Source organism: Hippocampus bargibanti, linkage group LG01, assembly GCF_051943395.1.
Source record: "Hippocampus bargibanti isolate YZ-2025 linkage group LG01, ASM5194339v1, whole genome shotgun sequence".
Lineage (NCBI taxonomy): Eukaryota > Metazoa > Chordata > Actinopteri > Syngnathiformes > Syngnathidae > Hippocampus > Hippocampus bargibanti.
The window spans coordinates 12,624,465-12,647,182 of NC_142734.1; the positions used below are offsets into that span (position 1 = coordinate 12,624,465).

The following is a 22,718-nucleotide window of genomic DNA, read 5'->3' on the forward strand; positions in this document are numbered from 1 at the left end:
CCAGCACAGAAGACCCCACCACCTCCCGGCGAACAGGTGCTGACACTGTCCCAGGACAGCGTGAGGCGATCCCTCAGAGGGACCAACGCACGAAAAGCCCCGGGTCCCGACGGCATTCCTGGCCGTGTTCTGAGAGACTGCGCTGTGGAGCTCACAGATGTCTTCACGGACATCTTCAACACCTCTCTGAGCCAGGCTGTTGTGCCCACGTGCCTCAAAGCCACCACCATTATCCCGGTCCCGAAGAAGTCGTCCCCCACCTGCCACAATGACTACCGCCCGGTCGCACTCACTCCCATCCTCATGAAGTGCTTCGAGCGGCTAGTTATGAACCACATCAAGGCTGCCCTCCCCCCCACCCATGACCCCTTCCAATTTGCATATCGGCCCAACCGCTCGACCGATGATGCCATCTCCACTGCTCTCCACACAGCGCTCACCCACCTGGAGACCAGAGACTCCTACGTCAGAATGCTGTTCATCGACTTCAGCTCAGCATTCAACACAATCATCCCCCAACAGCTCACCAATAAACTGAGCAAACTGGGGATCAGCACCTCCCTGTGCAACTGGCTGCTGGACTTCCTGACGGGGAGACCACAGGCAGTCAGAGTTGGCGACAACACTTCCAGCACCATCACGCTGAACACAGGGGCCCCCCAGGGGTGTGTGCTGAGCCCCCTCCGCTTCACTCTGCTCACGCACGACTGCTCACCATCATCACCCAGCTCCAACCTCTTCATAAAGTTTGCGGATGACACGACTGTGGTGGGCCTCATCAACAACGATGAGGAGATCGCCTACAGGGACGAGGTCAGCCGCCTGGCCACGTGGTGCAAGGACAACAATCTCCGTCTGAATGTGGAGAAGACGAAGGAGATTGTTGTGGACTTCAGGAGAGTGCGCCCCCAGCATGCTCCACTAACCATCGACGGTGCTGCAGTGGAGAGAGTGAGCAGCACCAAGTTCCTGGGAGTGCACATATCCGAAGACCTGTCCTGGAGCCACAACACGGCATCAATGGCCAAGAGATCCCACCAGCGCCTGTACTTCCTCCGCAAGCTCAAAAGAGTTGGAGCCCCGACCCCCATCACGACCTCCTTCTACCGCGGTACCATAGAGAGCATCCTGACCAGCTGTATCACCGTGTGGTACGGCGCCTGCACCGTGTCCTAACGTAAGACTCTGCAGCGCATCGTGAGGACAGCTGAGAAGATCATCGGTGTCTCTCTCCCCCCCCTTCAGGACATCTACAACACCCGCCTCACCTGCAGAGCCATCCGGATCGCTGGCGATCCCACCCACCCCTCCCACAGCCTCTTCAGCCTGCTGCCATCGGGTCGGAGACTGCGGAGTCTCCGAGCCAAGACCAGCAGGCTCAAGGACAGTTTCTGCCACCAGGCAGTCCGGAGACTCAACTCCCTCCCAGCCCTGCCCAGCCTGCCCCTTCCCACTGCCACACTCACCGAACTCTGAGTACACGCTACATGCTGTACGATCATCCTGAACTCTATTTTTTGTTATTTCTCATTAGACAAGACCTCACTTCAACCCTTTCTAGTTGTTTGTTTTTGCAATTACGACATTACGTCACTTTATGTACGTCACTTCCTCACTTTACATATGTCACTACCTCACTTTACATACGTCACTACCTCACTTTCCATACGACACTACCTCACTTTACATACAGAAATTACATGTATTGTCTGTTGTCAATTGTATGTCTTTTTTAGCCACGTTATAAGTGCCTTGCATGTCTTGCACGCTGGGTCCGAGAGGACATTAATTTCATCTGTGCTGTATGTCATGCATATTAGCATATTTGACAATAAAGCTGACTTTGACTTTGACTTGACTTTGAAAGTACAGTAGCGTTTTAACCTTTGGTTCAGATCACAAATTAAAATTTGAAATTTGGGTTCCAGTTTCAATGTAGATATTTTAAAGGTGAACTAAGGTTTCAGAGTCAGCTTTTAAAATCGGGGCATGTTATCAAATCATGGTCTTAAACTGTGTTTAGAGTTTCAGTGATTGGGTTTGACCAAGAGTTAGGATTTCAAATTGGGGGTTGGAATTAAGGTTTTAAGAGAGGGTTATGGCAGTGTTTGAAATAACGTCTGCCCAGAGGCCACCGTCCGGGTGGCCTCCAGGCAGACGTTATTTCAACTTTATTAAAACTTTCAAAACGTCTCGGCCCGGGTTGGCGTATGCAAATTGCATACGCCAATCAGAAGCCTGTTTCGTGCTTCGGACTATACCGTGACGGAAAAGTGTACTTGAGAGTTTTGAACGCCACTGAGAAAGAGGCCATGTGGCTTTGAGCAGACAATGCAACACAAACATTGCATTGTGCACCATAACGACAAACGACAACTGGAGCTAAATCTTCAGCAAGGGATATTTACCATAAATTAAGCAAGGGAGCATTTGTGGTGGGTACCTCCCTAATTTTGAAAAAATCCTTCATACTTTGCAACAATGTTTTTTTGTTTTGTTTTTTTTTGCGATTAGTCATCTTATTGTGTTTCAAGTTGTGAAAAATGGGGCAGGCAACTTTCTGGCAGGGCAGGCAACTTTTCACAGTTGTCTGCCCGGGTGTCCGCTAACTATTTGACATGAGTCTCAGACACTGGTTATGGTTTCAAATTAAAAATTTAAACCAGGGTTATACAGTCATTTCGAATTTGGGTTTCAAACCATCGGCATGCTGAGGGTCAGGCTTCCGCTCGGACATTCTTTTGGAGTATTTCTGTTGTTGATCATACACTGTATATTGAAGGGTCATGTTGCAACCCCATCCAACACATTTTTAATCTGGGGAATCGAAATCATGCAGTTGACCCGGGCATTCACTGTACTTTGCGTATTATTTGGGTGGTCGGAGCCAACTTTCAGATCCTCTTTTTTCTAGAGAGTAGTGCACAGTAAATCGTGGATTTTATTAAACACATTGACAATACATTAACAATAAAGCACGATAATCTAACACAAATATATGAACAACCCGTTTCATCCGTTTCATTTTCAGCATCCGATGGTTTCCTCTTGTTTTCTCCTGTTCTCTTCTTTTTCCTGAAAACGTAGAGTCAGCTCCCGCTTGGAGTTTAAAATTTGCACTTGAAGAGTTGCAATCTCAGCAGACAGTTCAATGACTGCAAAAAAAAAACAAAAAAAAAAAAAAAAAAAAAAACAACGACCAGAAAACATCAAAAGAAGTGCCACACGTGAGTCTTCTGGACTGTAATCTCACTCACGTACATTAATGAATGTAAAAGTAATCAGAATGGAATGTAACTATTTTTACTTCCGAGTCCCACAGGCCGCAATATTTTCCCTTTGAAGTCATAACTTTGTTGCTGTGAATTGGGAATTTGGGAAAATGTGAGAGGAATAAAGGATCTCACTTTGATCTCACTTACATATTTTTTGATCTCACTTACATATTGAAGAATTGGAAAGCAAACAGAAAAACAATGGAAATGAATTTTAATTCATGATAAACTGAAAATCTGACAACTATACATACATAAGGAGCAGTGAATTACAAGGTGCACATTTTTGGGAGAAAATAAAAGGATTTTAAGAGCAACCCCTAGTTAAAAAAATAGGCTATTTGAACAACTCTCCATTACCTTGTTTGAATGACAGCTGGGCTTGTTTTAGAGATTGTGGCACCAAAATCCCAAACCACTGAAGTGGGTTGTGCTGAAGATTTGGCTCACTTTTTGAGGTTGAAAGGTCTTCTGGTGATTTTATATTACTTAATTCTTCAATGGTCTCCTTTTCGATACTCGTCTGTTTCAGTTTTATTCTTCTTCTAATACCTGGAATTGAAGAAAATCCTAAAGGACAATTTGAAGGCGGTTCCAACAGACATTAATTTTCAAATGGACCAAATGAAAGTCTTACCTTCCTCTTTTGGGCCAATTTCTTCAACAGGTGCATTAGAGTTACGACACTCATTATTATGATTTGGTGAGTCTGTGCAGAACGTGACTTTGTCATGACCTAGTGCTCTGTGTTCACATCAAATTAGCACGTTTAGATTCAGCAAGGAAGGTTTTATTTCATTGTTTCTTGAAGTAATTCCATGTCAAATCATTGAAAAATCTTGTATCTTTATCATAATGGCACAACACAGTAATTCTTACATTTAGGTCCATCAGAGTAGGAGGCATTATCCAAACATTTGCAACAAGTTTGTCAAAAAGGGGCACTTTGCTTGGATTCCAGAAACCTCAAGAAGTACTGTTTTAACCCTGAGAAAACAGGTACAGTCTTGTTGGAAAGGGAACTGAACGAGGAATCCAAATCTTCATTTAGAGGATATATGCATAATTTAGGAACTTGACCTTTTATTTGACCTGTAACCAGTAGTTATTCAGACATGAGGGGTCGAAGAAAGAAACCCGCACACCCGTTTGCCAAACTGATTACAAATCAGTGAGTCGTCACTCCCAAATTCCTGCTCCAATTGACCAGCGTTTGAGATTTAGTGATTTCACACCATTGTCAACAAGTACAGCAAATTCCATAAAATCCAAATCTGCTTTGATAAACTGGTGATTTGGCATGGAATTACTCCTAGCTTGGTTTCTCACCTTACGTGAACACCAACCAGTGGCTTTATCTCACTTGCATATTGAAGAGCCGACACTTGTTTGTTTCCCATGGAATACCGCGCCTTGGAAATGAAAAGCCATCCCTGCACAGAGCACAAAATTGTATGACTACATATCAAGAGATTTAGAAGACTAAAAGAGAACCCGACGCATACAAACCTATGATGCTGAACACTACCAAGAGAACATCATGAAGAAAAACAGCAACAATACAGTGCTCAGAATTTCTGGTACAGATAATGAATTGAACTTGACTATACGATATCATCTATGAACAATTATCGATTTATTGTATTTCAATAGTGGATTCATTATTTAGATCATGAGCAAAATGTACCAAAGGTGTACCAAATATCAGATGTAGTGCTCACATTAAACACAAATTTGTGGCTACTAAATAAAAAAATATTTCTTTCTTTCAGGGTTCACCACAGCGAATCAGTGTCGTCCATCTAACCCGGATTTGTGCATCCTCTTCTCTCACACCAGCTACCTTCATGTCCTCTTTGACCACATCCATAAACCTCCTCTTCGGTCTTCCTCTCGGTCTCCTGCCTGGCAGTCCAAGGCTCAGCATCCTTCTCCCGAATTAGTCACTATCTCTCCTCTGGACATGTCCAAACCATCTCAGTCTGGCCTCTCTGACTTTCTCTCCAAAGCCTTTAATATGAGTAGTCCCTCTAATGTACTCATTCCTGATCCTTTCCAACCTGGTCACTGCCAGAGAAAACCTCAACATCTTCATCTCTGCTACCTCCAGCTCTGCTTCCTGTCTTTTCTTTTTTCCAGTCCAAACATCATGGCTGGTCTCAACAGCGTTTTATACACTTTGCATTTCATCCTAGCTGAAACCCTTCTATCACACCTGACATTTTTGTCCAGCCGTTCCAGCCTGACTGGACACACTTCTTCACCTCTTTTCCACACTCTCCATTGCTCTGGAAGGTTGACCCCAAGTACTTAAAATCCTCCACCTTCTTTATCTCTTCTCCCTGTGGCATCACTCTTGCACTTGGATCTCTCTGATTCACACACATATATTCCATCTTGCTGCGACTGATCTTCATTCCTCTCCTTTCCAGGGAATATCTCCACATTTCTAGTTTCTCCGCCACCTATTCCCTGTTCTCGCTATAGATTACAATATAATCTGCAAACATCATGGTCCAAGGAGATTTTTGTCTAACATTGTCTGTCAACCTGTCCATCACCATTGCGAATAAAAAGGGGCTCACAGCTGACCCCTGGTGTAGTCCCACCTCCACCTTGAATTCATCCGTCACACCAACAGCACACCTCACAACTGTCTTGCAGCAGTGTTTGAAATAACGTCTGCCCGGAGGCCCGGGGCGTACAACTTTTACGTTGGGCGTACAACTTTCAAAACATCTCGGCCCGGGTGGCCGACAACTTCTTCAAGATAAAAAAAGAAGAAGATTTTTTTCAAATCAAACGTTTGTTTTATTCTATAAAGCAAAAGCAACGAGCCACGTGGACTCCTCTTTCTAAGCGCCTTTCAAAACTTTCAAGTACACTTTACAGGCACGGTATAGTCCATGTGGCTTTTAGCAGACAACGCAACACAAACATTGCATTGTGCACCATGACGACATATGACAACTGAAGCAAAATCTTCAGCAAGGGATATTTACCATAAATTAAGCAAGGGAGCATTTGTGGTAGGTACTTCCTTAATGTAAAAAAAAATTATACTTCGCAACAATGTTTTTTTTTTTTTTTTTTTTGCGATTGTGTTTCAAGTTGCGAAAAATGGGTCACGCAACTTTATGGCGGCAGGCAACTTTATGGCCGGGCAGGCAACTTTTCAGAGTTGTCTGCCCTGGTGTCCGCGAACTTTTTGTCATGAGTTTCAGACACTCCTTACAGTCATGATACATGTCTTGCACCACTCTGACATACTTTTTTGTCACTCCAGACTTCCTCGTGCAAAACCACAGCTCTTCTCTGGGCACCCTGTAATACACAATGCAATGCCTTCTGACCTTCTCTGTACTTCTCTATCAGCATTCTTAAAGCAAACACTACATCTGTCGTACTCTTTTTTTTTTTTCCGAATGAATCCATACTGCTGCTCACAAATGTTCACTTCTGCTCTTAGTATAGCTTCAACTACTCTTTCCCGTAGTTTCATTGTATGGCTCATCAACTTTATTCCTCTGTAGTTACTACATCTTCCTTGTTCTTAAAAATGGGCACGGGTACACTTCATCTCCATTCTTCAGGCATCTGCTCACAATCAAAGATCTTGTTGAATAACCTAGTCAGGAACACCACCGCCACCTCTCCAAGACACTTCCATACCTCCATTGGTAAATCATCAGGCCCGAGTGCCTTTCCCCCCTTCATCGCCCTCATCACTTCATCCTTGCTTTTGTTTGCTACTAAATAAAAAAGGCACAAAATAAAAAACACAGACAAAAAAAGTTGCTCAGATAAGGTTCAATATTCCTTCAAAAATACATTGTTTGAATTCCGGGTTTTTCGGAGTGCATTTGTAGCTAACCACCAACCTGAGATAAAAACAAATCATACGATCCCCGAACGTGCGCTCGATGTTCTTACCAAACTATCCAATTCGGAGACACAAAATTAACAGTTTGTGCACTCACGTGGAATATCTAAATCGAGCTTGCAATCTGCATTTTTGCAAGGTTATATACAAGCAACACGGTCGCTTCGTCAGTACCTGCTCAATGAGTGAGTTAAGACGAATTCGTTTTTCCTCCAGTATCTCCAGCTGGTCCATGAAAGCAAGCAGTTTTTCATCCAGTAATTGCATCGATTCGTCCATAGCTTTCTTTTTGGTAATTTGGATTCTCTTGGAGTCTGACCGACTTTGTTTCGACAACGTAACACAGAGAAATTTAAAACACTGGTGCAAGACTTCCGTAAAGATCACGTGTCCTCACCTCACGTGATATAGCACGTCCGATGCGGTGTTCCTAGCGGGGTTCAATATAAAGTCGTCGTTTCTGTCTTTTCTTGGGTACATTGGATGTGACACACGCACCTTATAAATTAATTAAAGCCTATAAATCATCCGGACTTCAACAGATCTTCGTCGAATGAACCACAGCATTAGCAAATTCGATTTTACGATATTGTAACGGCCAAATACAATCATAAGTCATTGTTATGTTTTCCCGGGGTCAGGTAAAACGGTTGGTATTTTTCTAGTTTCAATGAAACATTTACATTCGTTGGAGGTGACATCGAGGTACCATTTAGCGCTGTTAGCGCCAGATCTATTATTATTTGTCAATGCGGATCACTCGGCAGTGAGTACTGTGTACTTTGACTCTTGGTGGTTGTTGTGTAACAATTTGGAGTTTATAAATATTTAAATTACACAAAAATTAATTCATCCAATAGTTTGAGAAAGTGAAAACAACAAATAAGATCATAAAATAAAACATTATTTCCGTTTCAGCCGGCCGGATTAGAGTTTTATGACAGTATTTTAGGATGATATATCCTATGAGTTGAAGATTGAGTCTATTAACACGTAGACAATTTCTGTTCATGATATGAGATGAGGGAAAAGGTTAACGTTCCCATACCGGGAGTCGAACCCGGGCCGCCTGGGTGAAAACCAGGAATCCTAACCGCTAGACCATATGGGACCAATGGAGGGCTTTCCTCAGAAGCCTTAATGTGATGTGATTAATTTTTCAAACTTGAAAACGTCCGGAGTTGAATGTAAATGCTTGTCAATGTTTTTTCCTCAGAAAGTCTAATAGATAAATAAGGAAATTAAAATAAAAGAAGAAACAAATGTATTTCAAAGCATATTTACATCGCTACATAACGTGTTGGTTAGCCTTTTATAATACAATGAAAACTACTGCAATAAATATTTATGCCCTGAGGAGACTTCGACTACAACCACCTCACAGGCACACATAATCTCTGGTCCGTCGCCGATCCATAAACGGTAAATCTGTCCAACAGTCAATGTGCTCCATGGCTCGCCGTGATCGTATAGTGGTTAGTACTCTGCGTTGTGGCCGCAGCAACCCCGGTTCGAATCCGGGTCACGGCAATTGCATGTATTTTAAATCAATTTTATGTTTAATTCATTATTTTAAACATGTCTATTTTCATTAGTCAATTTTGCATGTCATCATGAGTTATCTCTTGACACAAGAAACTCAGCGGAAGTCAACAAGACATCTAAATTGTTTATGTTGTTTATGTTTTACTGACTTGAGTTAGGAGTAGTGAGGGTGATCCAGTACATTTATCTGCTCCAAACGAATGACAGAAGACTTTTTGACGGATAACAGGTGCCAATGGTCCGGTCTTTAACTTGCGTTTAGTGGTGTATTTTCATTGGTGATTTATGTGGATGACGTCATGCGACAACAGGACGAGCCAATTGTAGAGCTCTTCGACATCACACGCGATGGGCTCCAAAAAGCAAGTACAGTCTTATTGGTCAACAACTTGAGTTCCGGTGTAAGTTTTTTTTACACACTGTACCTTGTCTGGCTGTTTTCGTCGAGGGGATCATTTCATCGAAAGTTGACTCCTTCGGCTCTTCGTCACCGGTGAGGGAAAAACCTACACGTGAAGCGTGGAGGATGTTTTGTGTCTGATACTCTGTCGTTATAATCAACCATCTCGAAGTTAATTTGTACCTCCGTTGTGTATTCGTTATAAAACAGATAATGGAATCCGCCTCATCATCTGCACCTCTTCATCCCTACTGGCCCAGACATCTTCTGATTCCCACTTATGTGGCCAATGATCGATCTATGGGAGAGATTCTGATTTTTCTCTTCTCGGTGTCTGCCGGATTTCTGTTAATGACCTGGTTGATTACTTGCCGGCTCGGCACGCTCAGGCGTCTGGCCGTGTGCTGGTTTGCAGTTTGTGGCTTTATCCACAGTGTTATCGAGGGCTGGTTCTCTCTCTACTATGATGCTATTCCGGGGGACCAAAGCTTCCTGTCACAGCTGTGTGAGTAAAAAAGACATGCTTCATGACCCCCAAAATACGTTTCGGCTTTTGGGTGATTAATCAAAAATGTGTTTCTAACCTACCAAGGAGATTTTTTTGTCAACATTTGAATGCATATCTCCAAATATGCAGGGTTTTCATATTTTTTTTCTCAAAATGTTTTAAAGGGCAAATAACATTTTCACGGTTGCAACCATTTTCAAACACTAAATGTTTATATTACACCATAACATTTGACTATTTTGTAATACATAACAGTAATCAGCCATTGTTCATGTAAATTTTGGTGGCCAAGCCATCGTATTAGATTGAATGAAGGCAGAGCTTTACCGACTGGAGAAACATGGCAGGGACATAATTCACACTTAATGTGGCAAAAATGTGGCTGATTATGATCGTCCTTGACTGTTGATATTGACCAATTAAATTGGGTGACCCAAAAAATAATAATACAAATATAATAAAAACAAAACCCACTCAATTTTTCATGTTACAAATACCTTCTAACATCTTTCTCCCAGGGAAGGAATATTCTAAAGGGGACAGTCGATATGTAATGTGAGTTCATGATTGCAGACACACCAATTGTATATACTATTTGTACAGCTCACTGAATTGAAGTCAAACTATATATTTTCTCTATGCCCAGAGCTGACAACTTTACTGTTTGTATGGAGACTGTGACTGCGTGGTTATGGGGACCATTCAGCTTTTGGGCTGTGTTTGCCTTCTTAACAAACAAGCCCTACAGATTTGTCTTGCAGCTCATACTTTCACTTGGTAAGCAAAATCAACCACTGAGTTGTTACATTGCATTCAATTGTTGGACTGGACGAGGTCAGCAATTTTGAATCATCTCCCCTCACCGCAGGTCAACTGTATGGAGCTGTGCTGTACTTCTTCATTGAACACAGAGAGGGTTATGCTCACAGTGAGCTGGGACATCCCATTTACTTTTGGTTCTACTTTGTGTTCTTGAATATTCTTTGGATCATCATACCACTTTTGCTCATTGTGGACGCGTGGAGACAGCTGTCAGCTGCCCAGACACAGTCGGATAGCAGAAAGTCTCACAAGTCCAAGAAAAAATTAGGATAATGGGACGGTTGTTTCCATATTCCCAAATATTCAGGAAAAGCATTCCTAAAGACGCTTGAAGACCGTGCTGTTTTTCACCGAAAAATTAACGACGTAAAAATGTGTATTTTTTCGCCCTGAATGTGCAATAAAACCCTTTACAATGTAAAGTCTTGTAATAAATATGAAGTAATTAACGCAGGTGCGCACACAGGAACACACAGGGAAACTAATTTCTGAATACGGAATTAGGATAAAGGTGATTGACCAACCTCAAGTCCTCCACACGCCGAAATAGCTCAGTTGGGAGAGCGTTAGACTGAAGATCTAAAGGTCCCTGGTTCGATCCCGGTTTTCGGCATTTTGCTCGGCGTTGTTTCGTTGAATCCTACTCTAACTACTCGAGATAGGGAAATACACACGAAATTCCTAACTGAACCACAACCAACACAAAAACTGAATTACTGTATTTTAGCAACTTAAGAACACTCAACCGTTGAAACTAATACTAGTGTAGTGATTGGATCCCAAAAAATGTTTTCATTGAAAAAAAAAGTACATTCGGCACCTTAAAAACAACCGTTGAAATTAATAGTAGTGTAGTGATTGGACTTAACATTGTTTGGACCCCCAAAAATCTTTTCATTGAAAAAAACAAATGACAAAGACATGGAAAAAAAGGCTAAAGGCATCTGCTGTACCCTGTCAGATGTGTACTATTCCTTAAAGAAAACATTGAGCAGATAACATTCATTTTTATTTGGAACAGAAACCTAAGGAATCATGAAAAAATGGGATCCAAGTTAAATAAGGATTCCAGAGTAAACTAATAGTAGTGTAGTGATTGGACTTAACATTGATTGGACGCCAAAAAATATTTTCATTGAAAAAAATGACTAAGAAAAAAGGCTGTACCCTGTCAGATGTGTACTATTTTTGTACTTTTGTACTATTCCTTGAAGAAAACATTCAGCAGATAACATTCATTTTTATTTGGGACAAACACCTAAGGGATCATGCAAAAAAAACAACAACAATTGAATTGGATCCAAGTTAAATAAGGATTCCAGAGTAACAGAATTAAAAAAAACAAAAAAGTGACAGCGTGCCCAATTCATCCACTTTCCGCACCGCTTATTCCTCATTAGACTCGCGGGGGGTGCTGGAGCCTATCTCAGCTGTCTGCGGTGGGGGGCAGGCACCCAGAATTGATTGCCAGCCAATCGCAGGGCACACAACAGTCACTCTCACACCTCGGGACAATTTTGAGTGGTCAATCTGCCTGCCATGCATCTTTTTGGAGTGTGGAAGGAAACCGGAGGACCCGGAGAAGGCCCACGCGGGCCCGGGGAGAACATGCAAACTCCACACAAGGATGCCGGAACGGGACGTGAACCGGCAACCTCTGGACTGTGAAGCCGGTGTGCAAACCATTCGACTAACGGGGCCGCCCATCCACCAGTCATGTTTCAAAAATGCCAACAATGGAGAACCACACAACAATCATCACTTGCATGAGGGCAGCACAATGCATTTAATAATTTATCATGATAATGGCCTATATGCATATCACAAAGACAAGCAATAGGTTTCCTATGGAATTGTGCTTTTATATGAATTCAACAACAATCACAGATTCAATATGGATTGGATATGCCTTTATTAGTCTCACAGTGGAGAAATTTACATTTCATTCATTCATTCATTTCATTTGTCCAATATGCATCTCCATACAAAAGCAGGTAGAGGCATTACACTTAATTACCACGTTTGCCGGTGTATAAGGTGCTCTCAAAAGCCTATATTTTCTTCTAAAGACGACCCTGCGCCTTATACCCAGTTGCACCTAATATTTGAAGTAATATTGAGCCACATGTCTCGCAACTACTACTAACTGTAGTCTCTACTGTAGCGCCATTATAATGTGATGTGCCTTATATTTGGAAACCTTTTTTAAACAGGTCATGAAAGCCACACTTTATATTCCGGTGTGCCTGTTATATGGAAAAAGTTTGAAAATACATACCTAATTCATTGGGGATGCGCCTTAGACGGGTAGTACTTACACACGGACAACGGAAAATACGGTAGCTAAGAATACATTGCCCTTGTTCATTTTACCGCATGATAAATGCATTTGTAATGTCTGTTGAAATTGTCATTTCTTTAGGTGCATGTTAAATATCACAATCATTTTTATATCCACATGCTACATTCAACACCAATAGCGCATATCACATGTTTTTCCCATATCCCCATCCCAAATCACGATTACAGTATTTAACACTTTTCACTATTCTAGTTGAACATTTTACTAAGTCTCTGTCCCAATTGTGCATTTGTTTTCCTTTCGCGACTTGTGATGTCTTGAAGAGCCTTCACCGCCACCTTGGAATCTGGTTGCAGCTTCAGGAGTTTTTGAAAGGCCAACCGAGCCTCCTCCAGCTCGTTCACCATCTGACAGGCTTGGCCAAGACGGTACCAAGCTTTAGCATGACCTGGTTCCAGCTGTGTGGCCTTGGAAGCATTTTCTTTAGCCCACAGTGGCTGCTTTAGTTTGAGCTGACACAATGACAAGTTGGAGTGAAGATCGGCTTTCATGCTTTGCACTTTATTAACCGAAGGACTGCATGGTTGATTTTTGCAGGGTGCTGTACTTCGTTCGTCTATTTGGTGTTCTTTTCTGACTGACTCAAAGCCTTGCAGGGTGATGACGAGTTTGAAGGCACGACTGTAACAGTCGGACGCTCCCCACAAGTCTCCACTTCTGAACCTCTGGCCGCCTCTTTCCTTATGGGAACTCACCCACTCCCATTTTTCATCAGACGACATCTGCCAGGATTCTTTTCCGGGCGTAAAAGCTTGCAGTTCCACGGTGGCACGTATTTCCTGCATGGGATAGGAATGCCACATATCGGCTCCATTTGCTGGTGTGAGTCGTATCTGAGTAACAAGACAAGCATGAAACTGACTTAGCATCAGTGAGAAGAAATAAGGCTGAGTTTGCGTTGCAGGATTTTAGCCATTTTCATTGGCCGTATTAAAGTCTTGCAAAGCTTTCCAAGGGTCGTGGGGTGACAGGGCTTAAGGATCCCTGAGGCTCAAAAGGGAATTATTTTTCCCCTTAAATATCTTAGTTGCAACATAGGGACTATGTATTTTCACTTGAGTCTGGGGAAAGAAAGGTCACATGCGGGGTTCCAGAAGAATCCATTCTTTGACCACTTCTGTTTATAATCTACACACTGCCCCTTGTTCATGTTAATGAGGCATCACAACACCTTTTATCAGGGCTAAAAACAATCCTGTTAACTCCAACTTTTTTTGTGAATTAATCCTTTATACTCTAGTTTTTATACAATTTGCTGCACACGCTCATGCATCATGACGGATGCATTGGTTTAAATTATTTGAATCTAATTATTTCAGATGATTTTCTTTCTCTTTATTTTGTTTTTCTTTCTTGCTGGAATGCATTTAATGTTTACCTGCATTAAAACTCATTTAATAATAAAAACAATATTTAGAGGAAAAAAATAATCCTGTGACAGAAAATAAATATTTGTGAATGTGATACTGGAGTATTGATTGAGAAGGCTTGATCAAATCCTACATCGTGATCATGATGAAGCTGATGTGTAATTTTTCATACCTGGCATGCCTCTCCAGCAGTCATGGTCTCCACACAGGCTTCTGTGACATCACAATGACCCTCCCCAACCTTAAACGTAGTCCATTCACCCAGTGGGATCTGCAGAACAGAGTCTAGCTGACGTTGTCGAAAGGCCGCTTCTGGAACTTCAAGTGGACCTCCTCGCTTGGTCTTATGGTCTTTCACAGATGCCCATTTTTCATCCTGATCCGCCAAACACACACGGACACGACACAGCGAACCTAACCTTGGCTTGTAAGTGGACAACAGCACTGCGATAAACCAAAAACAGCTCAATTAGGGGTGGACGATTACTCAAAATCGAAATGTTCAAAATCCAAATTTTCCGAGACCTCAAAAGTCAAGGAAAAAAAATACAAGGACAGCAGTAAAAATTAGGCAAAAAACAATTAAGAAATACAATATGAGTGGGATTGATGTTGCTCTTATCAACTGATTTTCTACTGTTTGTTTTTTTCAAATTAATGTTGATTGGATTGGATATGCCTTTATTCGTCTCACAGTGGAGAAATTTACATTTCACAGCAGCAAAGTGATGAAAGGAATGATGGTGAAAATAGTTATTGATTGTCTTGATCAGAAATTAGTAGTCAATTGACACCAATAGGGAACATTTTAAAAATCATCATATTGTCACCTTCTCCAGAATCAGAAACTTCCTGTTGGCAACCTGAGTGGGTCAGCGTCTTGTGAACCACCCAGAGGCCTCTCGGACAGACTGACAGCCAAGATGTGGTGTCAACCCTATCAGGATCACTGGCGGCAACATCAACAACCTGCAATGGTTCAACAGCTTCAACTGGATCCATTTTGCCAGCTCAAGACTCCCCAATAGATTCTGTAAAAGACACAGAAAAGGTGGCCTCCTCAATATGAACGGGAGTCATTTTTCTGTCACATTCCCACGGCCATTTAAAGTTTTCGAAAAGACAGCATGTACAGACATTTTTAGGAATGACTCTTCACTGTGCTATATTTATTCCCTACAATGTATTTTAACTAACCAATGGAGCGTTAATTCTTGACTTTGTATTTCCCGTGCATATTTGACTGCCAAACTAAGGTTTTCTATTCATATTTATATTTGGTATTTTTTTTTTTCAAACCAAAAAATCATTGTAAACCTGGGCGTTTACATGACATCATTACAAGTGCATAATTATTTGACGTTTGTGTTTGCAAAATTCCCACATATCCCAACGTACTGACAACAGGCTAAAGACTTACGAAAGTTTCAAAGACGGATTCAACAAAAATCTCACTCAAATCTAATATTGGCACATTTCTGAGAGTTATTCTTCGTAAGTTAATGTGACCCTTATCCGATAGCTAATAACCCGCTTGTTTTCCATATTATTTGTTTATTTACATCCAAATCACAGGCAAGAAACCGCTAGTTTTCCATATTTTTTGTTTATTTACATCCAAACCACTGCCGTGCATGCACTCGTTGTTGCACTTTTATTTTGAAGGTGGTACGCGCCGCCCGTTCGCATGCTCACTCGCCGCAGACTACCGTAATGCACAGTGTTGTCAATCGAAGTGGCGGCTCACTTGACTTCGATTTTGCGAGTGGAGGCTGGCTTGACCGCAGTGGGAAAATGACAAAAAAACATCACACAGAAGAGTCGGAAGCGAGATTCGAATCCAGTACCTCACCAGTGTCGCCACATCCAACTGATACATTGATTCCATATCATCTGATTCAACCGACACGGCGAAACATAATGGGCCGTGTGTGATGGGTTTCTTCCGTGTCCACGACTACTTCTTTCCCTTTTCTTCAAGACACAATGAGTGGTACGCCTCATTACTGCCACCTATAGGCTACAACACAGTGGTGTGAGCTTCGAGTGGATCAAATTTCTTTCATGAGCCCAAATTAAACGTTTTTGCTCTGTCCCACTTCCAAGCCACCGATGCGAACAATGAGATCGGTCAACCAATTATTGTTTTCTTAATCAGTAATGTCAGTAAACTTTTCTAGATCGTTTTTTCCTGTGCTCATCTCTCCATATGACTCCGATCTCATTGTGTCTGTAGCACATCTGTTTATAATTGTTATTATTATCATCATTATTATATTATATATGACATGATGAAATTACATTATATTAGCTTCTTCTTTTCCTTTCGGTTTTTCCCTCCAAGGGGTGGCCACAGCGAATCAGTGTCCTCCATCTTCAGAGGTTTGATTCGCAAGTTGGTTTTGGCCAAGCTTTTACGTCGGATGCCCTTCCTGACACAACCCTCTGTATTTATCCAGGCTTGGGACAGGCACAAGAAGACACTGCTTTATGTCCCCTTGTGGCTACAAAACAAGCTCTATAGCAATCCACATTTCCAACTTTGATCCCAGACCTGAGACTTCTGAGAGGATAAAGGTCAATACATCACGACTATTTTTGTATTTATTTCGAGAACAAAGAAATTATGCCTGCTGTTTGACTCATAGTCCCCAATTTCCTCAACTTTGATGAAGTGAGATAAAATCTGAATGGCTAAAGTAAAAAGACAAGGTGACAAAGAACCACCATACCCTGTTGAATCCTGCTGTTCCGTCAAAAGGGGCTGCTCCGCACATCAGGTGAACAACGTCAACCAGTCTGACCTTCATCCCGCCATTCCACAATTTATCTCATAATGCCTATGTTCCAGGAAAACTTCCAAGTAAGCCAGCGGTTCTAAATCTCTGCACACAAACAATAACATGAGAGACCTGCATTGCAAATTGTTTCAACGAACCTTTATTTCATTGGATTGTCCAGTCTGGAAGCTTGTTGTGTCATGATCAGACTATTTTTAAAGTTTCATTCATCACATAGCCCTGTGATGTCACACAACCTCCTTGAAGACGGTGATATCACATAGACGCTTCATTTGCTCTCATGACACGAGCCATTTCATCTGCAACAAATGTGTCTGCAAGCCACCGCTGATCCTTGCAGAGTGCTGGTGCCTCTGAGTGGATTTATTCAGCGTGATCTGGGCTTTTTCGTAATCGAAATGGCTCTGTTACCGTATGGCATTAGGAGTCAGCTCGAGTGCATTTCACGTGCGGTGTTGCTGTCACAGCCAGGTGACATCACCAAATTTTTAGAAGCCCATCTCACTCAAATGATAGAATTCGGGGGTCCTCTTCAAACAGATCTGAAAGAGGCTGCATTTCGGTACCAAGAGCAGTGGGGTGAGTCTGAGTGGTTTTAAATGTTGTGTCATGAAACTGTAAATATGGAATTGCACGATCTTGATGAACATCTTTCTGGATCAAGAGGATAAACTAAGCCAGATAACATTTTGGAGCTGAAAATTGCCCATATGACTGTGGTTTTACAATGGAATCCAAACACTCAATGTTCAATGTTTAGGTGCACCTGTTGACATTAGGCAAGAATGATTCATTGTATCATCCCATGAAAGGGTTTAAATGAATCTTTGGCATGGAAAATTCAAAGATTTGTTATACTGTATTTGTTTAAGTCACGATGGGCATAAATAAACACAGTGAGTACCCACAACCCGTGTATAATTGTTTGCTGTTTCTGCAGAGAGCGACTTCCTGATGACGATCAGCAGACAAAGAGAAGTCGCAGAGATGGGAGTCAGATTGTCTTCATCATCCCTGGCCATCTCCAGATCATTAACTCTTTTTGGAGCTGAGAAAGTCCCTGTACCACTGTCCCTGCCATATGAAGAAATCCCTCTGTCTGGTACTGTGGAAATATGTGGATCATCGCAGAGAAAAAAGCCACAGCAGGCTTTTACAGTAAGGATCCCCAGTCAAAAAGACACAAAAGTGGCTAAAAAGTCTCCAGCATCCGTCATCGTTCAGGTGCCACATAAACCTTCATCGCAAGGGACAAAAACAAAAGTAGTGTGCAGTGAATACATCAGAGAGGAGCGGAGAGGGCAGCAGATCATCGGGCAGCAGATCATCGGGCAGCAGATCATAGGGCAGCAGATCATCAAACATTCTCAACCTGCAATGTCACCCAACTCCCTCCAGAAAGCCTCTCCACAAAAAAAGCCAAAACCAAAAAAGACTCCTAGAACAAACAGTGACAATTTCACTTGCTCACTGGAAGACTGCTTGTATCATAAATCCAAAGAACAGTCTGATCAGGACAAGAAATTAGAGCCAGTCAGAACCGGTACAGCGCCAACAGTCCATAAGTATCGGGGTGTTAAAAAACCAGAGGTAGGTCCTGGATCCGAGATTAGGGTCCCATACAGACCAAAAGGAGGAATGATTTTCGATCCAGAACTCATGCCACTGAGTCCGAAGGTATAGTCTGCGACTATGATGTGTAGAATGTTATTGCATTTCAGTTTAATCACCTTCCGATTGCTTCTTTTGATTAAATAAAGTGTGAGAACATACTCTTAATGACGTATGATTGATCTAAAAGTGCAGAAGATGAAGAAGACAGGACTAATGCTGCAAACAAACTCCTAGCCGGAAAACGGAGTAAAACGGAAGATGGCAATAATTTCAGTGAGATTGTGGGTTTTCAGATGTCTACACATGTATGGTCTATTTTTCCAAATGTTCCTAGTTGAAAAAAAATCCTTCTTGTAATAATGACTCTTTTTTTCTTCGCTGTGAAACTTTGAGGACTTAGTGTCATAAGGTAAAGTTTCCCAAAACATATTTTTTAAGAGCACATACATTTGTATGTAGACACGATGCAAAAGATCAAAGAATTTACTGATCCTTTGAAAGTATTTTTTACTGAGGTGGATATGGTGCTCGATGGGAATTCCCTCAAGTGCTTGCCTACGCTCTACAGACACTTTAGGTGAGAAGACAGGATGAGGTCTTTTAAACCAATAAGACTTCAAAAAGGGCACATGTTTTGAAAGTGTTGCATCACAAAAAAAATGGTTTGGTACATTGTGGGGATTTTCTTTTGAAAGGAGGGGGTACAGATCAAATCTCAACACAGAAAATTCTCATTTATCGATTTTGGAACAAAACCACCCATGATAAGCAGCAGGCCTCTCAGACGCATTAAACCCATAAATTGAGTTTTTCAAACCAAATATAAAAAAGCCTTCACAATCTCTGGATCAGAAGAATGCAAAAACCGAGCTGCCGCCACATGCTTGTTTGGTCATCGGTCACAGACGATTTGGATTCGATTTGGATGGGATTGGATTTGCCAGTGAGTGACGAGCTTTTCCTTCCGCTGTGCATTGTTTAGCCGCAGGAGAAAATTGTTACTTCCGTGTTGTTATGGAGTCATTTCCAATATTTGTAAAAAGAGGTACAACATCGATAGTGTCAGCATGTAACATTGCACCACCCCGTGTGGTGCAAACACAGGCCTCATCAGTGTTTACCTGACAAGGCAAAAGAAGCCAAGTGGAAAAAAGTGACGATCAATGCTGTTAGTTAATGCAGTGACAAAATACAGCCCTGTGATGCAAGGTGACCTCATTCCTGAGTGATGTCACACAATATGACATAATTGGTTAGATCCATTGAGGAGTGCATTTAAAAGCAATTGTTGATCCCTGACACAGTCTTTGTTTCTTGTTATGGGAGGAGCGTCGGCGTGATCATGTTCTGAAAATTTCAACCAATCTACACACACGCACGGTTTTCTACAAGAAACAACTTTATGGTTATTATTGCTTAAAATGGATTCCAAGAATCCGTTATCCTTTGGCGTCAAAAGTCTGATTGAGTGTACCTCCAGGACGACGATACTTTCCCAACCTGAAGACATTCCACGATGTTTAGAAACGCATTTAACCCACATGTCAAGATTTGGCGGGGCAGATTTAAACGATAATGAGGTTGCCTTTCGATTTCAAGAACAATGGGGTAAGTTGTTTGTTTCTTCATGCATTGCAAGCCAGATCACATTTACCATTCCAGATCATGCGTGGTTAAGCATATGATAAAAACATGCTATGCATATACCTCACAATATTTTTTTTTACAGACACGATCACGCTATTTTTTTTTCTTTTTAAGCCTGTGATAAAGTGATGACATAAAAGAAAGTAGAATTGAAGGACATTCTTTTTAAGAATCATGGTGGCCCGGTAGTTGAGTGGTTAGTACATCGCTTTCACAATGCAGAGGGACCAGGTTCAATTCCAGCTCCATCCTCACTATGTAGATTTTGCATGGTGTCTGCGTGTGCATGGGTTTTTTTGCCGGTAGTCTGGTTTCCTCTCACATTACAAAAACATGAATAGCAGGCTGAGTCATTGACAAGTGCTCTTCTACTGAAAACCTAAATCTAACACAGGTGTGAAAAAGACTTCTCGCACCCATTTTTCCCTTTAGAAAAAGTAAATAGCTGTGACTGATCTAACCCAACGAAGCAGGTTCCATCACAAAGTCAAAGCCAAAACATTCCTTGCATCTGAAGACGTAAATAATATTTGTAAGGAAAAGTGAAGTACACATTGTACAGCTGGGGCATGCAGAAATGTGTGGAGGGGTCGACCGCTCAAAATTAAAAGGGGACACATGGAAGAAGAGTTTAAAATGCCAAACGGAGGCATATGTTATTGGGAAATTCAGTGCACTTAGAGTCACTTTAGAGTACTTGTACTCTTCGGTAAGGCTTGTGATTGGAAGCTGAAGGACCCCTTGGCCATAGAGGCTGATGTTGGACAGACAACATGAACACCAAGCCATCTTAAATGAACATTTCTTGGAATTGTTTCACTGTTATCGTGTTAAAAACTTTGTGCATACTGAAACGCTTGTAAGTAAATTTTACGAATCAATATGCCCCCCGATGCAAAACGTTTGCCACGCTTGAAAAAAATAGAGTGGTGTAACCATTCATCAGATAACAGATAACGGGTAACAGATCTGGAGTCTATTTCAGCTGACCTCCAGTTTATTGTGGGATAATTAGTGCAGAAAATAATTTATACCGATGTCATTAAGAATCCTCTCAATGCTTTTGGTTGTTGGGGAAACAGTCCATATGGAAATGCATACTCTTTCAAAAGGTGAGAGATTAATACAGATTTGAAGGGTTTTGAAATATGTAAGAGTGATTCACTGATTGGTCAAAATATTGTCTCTGTGCCATAGTGTAGTCTACATCCAATTCTGATATAGGTATTTGCCGTCTTTTTCAGAGTATGACTTCCTTAGGCAGATCAACAAAAGGCAAGAGACACGAGAAACGCCGGTAGAGAGTCTGGACACATCAGGTGCCAGACGTTCATCCTTCTCTACAACTGTGTCATTCGTTGAGACCAATGCCAAAGAAATATCTGCACCATTACCAACAGTGGACATACCCACACCATTGGCTACAACCGGTGCAGAGTATGACGGCACACAGCTCCATGACAGACAAGACGCAGCAGGCAATGAATCTTTAATGCCCATAATATCAAGATCATCCACTGTATCAGTCACTGTGAACAGAATAGGTGAAATACCAAGACCAATTTCACGATGTCAGTCACAAGGGGGGATTCATGTATCTCATTCAGAGGATACATCCGAATCAGTGGCTTCACCGTGTGGAGCAACACCTTCAAGTGAAACAGAGAACCAATCTAATCCAGTACCAAGTACAGAGGACATGTCAGCATCAGGTCTAGTTACAGAGAACACTTCTTCAATTACATATAAAGGGTCTGACATAATCATCAAAATCAACACAAGACAAGAATCTCACGAAACAATCAGAGCAGACTCTCCTATGTGTGCTGTATCAAGCTCATCCACTCTATCAGTCATTGTGAATGTAACAGAAGAATTATCAAGACCAATGTCATTACCACATTCCTGTGGAGAGAGTTGTGTGTCTGAAGTGCAGGACACATCTGGAGTGCCAATTACCAACACAGAAGACTTATCAGAATCTGTCTCAAGTACATGGGAAATACCAAAGTTGGAGATCACTGTAAGTGATATAGATGGCACGAGTGAACAACTACAAAATGCAGAAGAATATGACAGAATGCACGAAATAACAGTGAGAGAGGAATCTCTTGCATCCAGTGTGTCAAGTTCAGCCAATATCTCAGTCATTGTGAACAAAACAGAAATATCAGGAGGAGCCACATCGCCACAAATACACAGAGAATTCCATCGATCAGAAACAGAACACATACCTGGACCAGAATCTGTATCAGAATCACATGATGAATCTAATATGGAAAACATGGGTGGACAAGTTTCAGTGACACAGTCTCAAAATGAAAAACACATATATTCAGTGGAGGTATTAAGACAAGCAACATCAGAACACGAACAGATCCCCTCTGGACCGCTGCCATTGTCGTATTCACACCAAGACATATATGTACCTCAAACAGTGCCACAACCATATAATGAAATTCCAGTATCTGAGTCAGATGAGGTATTTCGA

General features: G+C 41.7%; 5 protein-coding genes and 3 non-coding genes across 10 annotated transcripts; 5 read left to right on the forward strand and 3 right to left on the reverse strand.

The window, feature by feature from the left end:
* Positions 1-2,918: 2,918 nt before the first annotated feature.
* Positions 2,919-7,559, reverse strand: vma22 (vacuolar ATPase assembly factor VMA22). 2 transcript variants are annotated; one of them, XM_088993548.1, is made up of 5 exons: positions 7,333-7,559; positions 4,605-4,708; positions 3,913-4,019; positions 3,636-3,845; positions 2,919-3,155 (listed from the first exon to the last, which is right to left on the reverse strand). In XM_088993548.1, the coding sequence occupies exons 1-5, from the start codon at positions 7,435-7,437 to the stop codon at positions 3,028-3,030; spliced, it is 654 nt and encodes a 217-aa protein (XP_088849674.1). In that variant the 5' UTR covers positions 7,438-7,559; the 3' UTR covers positions 2,919-3,027. The 2 variants fall into 2 exon arrangements, with proteins under 2 accessions (XP_088849674.1, XP_088849762.1); XM_088993636.1 differs by having other exon boundaries at positions 3,636-3,827; positions 7,333-7,558.
* Positions 7,560-8,197: 638 nt separating this feature from the next.
* Positions 8,198-8,269, reverse strand: trnae-uuc (transfer RNA glutamic acid (anticodon UUC)). The gene has a single exon. It is a non-coding gene; the product is annotated as a tRNA-Glu (tRNA).
* Positions 8,270-8,616: 347 nt separating this feature from the next.
* Positions 8,617-8,688, forward strand: trnah-gug (transfer RNA histidin (anticodon GUG)). The gene has a single exon. It is a non-coding gene; the product is annotated as a tRNA-His (tRNA).
* Positions 8,689-9,042: 354 nt separating this feature from the next.
* ebp (EBP cholestenol delta-isomerase) lies at positions 9,043-10,859 on the forward strand. The gene is made up of 5 exons (XM_088993744.1): positions 9,043-9,196; positions 9,314-9,608; positions 10,130-10,166; positions 10,258-10,388; positions 10,480-10,859. Exons 2-5 carry the CDS (start codon positions 9,317-9,319, stop codon positions 10,704-10,706), a joined length of 687 nt encoding a protein of 228 aa, XP_088849870.1. The 5' UTR covers positions 9,043-9,196; positions 9,314-9,316; the 3' UTR covers positions 10,707-10,859.
* A 114-nt stretch (positions 10,860-10,973) lies between these two features.
* Positions 10,974-11,046, forward strand: trnaf-gaa (transfer RNA phenylalanine (anticodon GAA)). Its single transcript has one exon. It is a non-coding gene; the product is annotated as a tRNA-Phe (tRNA).
* Positions 11,047-12,321: 1,275 nt separating this feature from the next.
* Positions 12,322-16,151, reverse strand: fkbpl (FKBP prolyl isomerase like). Of its 2 annotated transcripts, none has more exons than XM_088996944.1 (4): positions 16,013-16,151; positions 14,996-15,196; positions 14,338-14,609; positions 12,322-13,628 (listed from the first exon to the last, which is right to left on the reverse strand). In XM_088996944.1, exons 2-4 carry the CDS (start codon positions 15,165-15,167, stop codon positions 12,984-12,986), a joined length of 1,089 nt encoding a protein of 362 aa, XP_088853070.1. In that variant the 5' UTR covers positions 15,168-15,196; positions 16,013-16,151; the 3' UTR covers positions 12,322-12,983. The 2 variants fall into 2 exon arrangements, with proteins under 2 accessions (XP_088853070.1, XP_088853078.1); XM_088996952.1 differs by having other exon boundaries at positions 16,018-16,117.
* Positions 16,152-16,931: 780 nt separating this feature from the next.
* On the forward strand, positions 16,932-18,649 carry LOC148903135 (uncharacterized). The gene is made up of 2 exons (XM_088996966.1): positions 16,932-17,545; positions 17,907-18,649. Exons 1-2 carry the CDS (start codon positions 17,275-17,277, stop codon positions 18,647-18,649), a joined length of 1,014 nt encoding a protein of 337 aa, XP_088853092.1. The 5' UTR covers positions 16,932-17,274.
* Positions 18,650-21,320: 2,671 nt separating this feature from the next.
* On the forward strand, positions 21,321-22,533 carry LOC148903136 (uncharacterized). The gene is made up of 3 exons (XM_089004924.1): positions 21,321-21,339; positions 21,472-22,250; positions 22,393-22,533. Exons 1-3 carry the CDS (start codon positions 21,321-21,323, stop codon positions 22,531-22,533), a joined length of 939 nt encoding a protein of 312 aa, XP_088861050.1.
* The last annotated feature ends 185 nt before the right edge of the window (positions 22,534-22,718 follow it).

Coding starts and splice junctions, on each gene's coding strand:
- fkbpl (XM_088996944.1), bottom strand. CDS start 15,167: ATGGATCCAGTTGAAGCTGTTGAACCATTGCAGGTTGTTGATGTTGCC. Junction 14,610..14,995: donor AGTTTCTGATTCTGGAGAAG/GTGACAATATGA, acceptor GGTTTATCGCAG/TGCTGTTGTCCACTTACAAG. Junction 13,629..14,337: donor CTGCTGGAGAGGCATGCCAG/GTATGAAAAATT, acceptor CTTGTTACTCAG/ATACGACTCACACCAGCAAA.
- vma22 (XM_088993548.1), bottom strand. CDS start 7,437: ATGGACGAATCGATGCAATTACTGGATGAAAAACTGCTTGCTTTCATG. Junction 4,020..4,604: donor CTGGTTGGTGTTCACGTAAG/GTGAGAAACCAA, acceptor ATGTGAACACAG/AGCACTAGGTCATGACAAAG. Junction 3,846..3,912: donor AATTGGCCCAAAAGAGGAAG/GTAAGACTTTCA, acceptor ATTGTCCTTTAG/GATTTTCTTCAATTCCAGGT.
- ebp (XM_088993744.1), top strand. CDS start 9,317: ATGGAATCCGCCTCATCATCTGCACCTCTTCATCCCTACTGGCCCAGA. Junction 10,167..10,257: donor GGGGACAGTCGATATGTAAT/GTGAGTTCATGA, acceptor CTCTATGCCCAG/AGCTGACAACTTTACTGTTT. Junction 10,389..10,479: donor GCAGCTCATACTTTCACTTG/GTAAGCAAAATC, acceptor CCCTCACCGCAG/GTCAACTGTATGGAGCTGTG.
- LOC148903135 (XM_088996966.1), top strand. CDS start 17,275: ATGTGTCTGCAAGCCACCGCTGATCCTTGCAGAGTGCTGGTGCCTCTG. Junction 17,546..17,906: donor TCGGTACCAAGAGCAGTGGG/GTGAGTCTGAGT, acceptor CTGTTTCTGCAG/AGAGCGACTTCCTGATGACG.
- LOC148903136 (XM_089004924.1), top strand. Junction 22,251..22,392: donor TACCAAAGTTGGAGATCACT/GTAAGTGATATA, acceptor TGAACAAAACAG/AAATATCAGGAGGAGCCACA.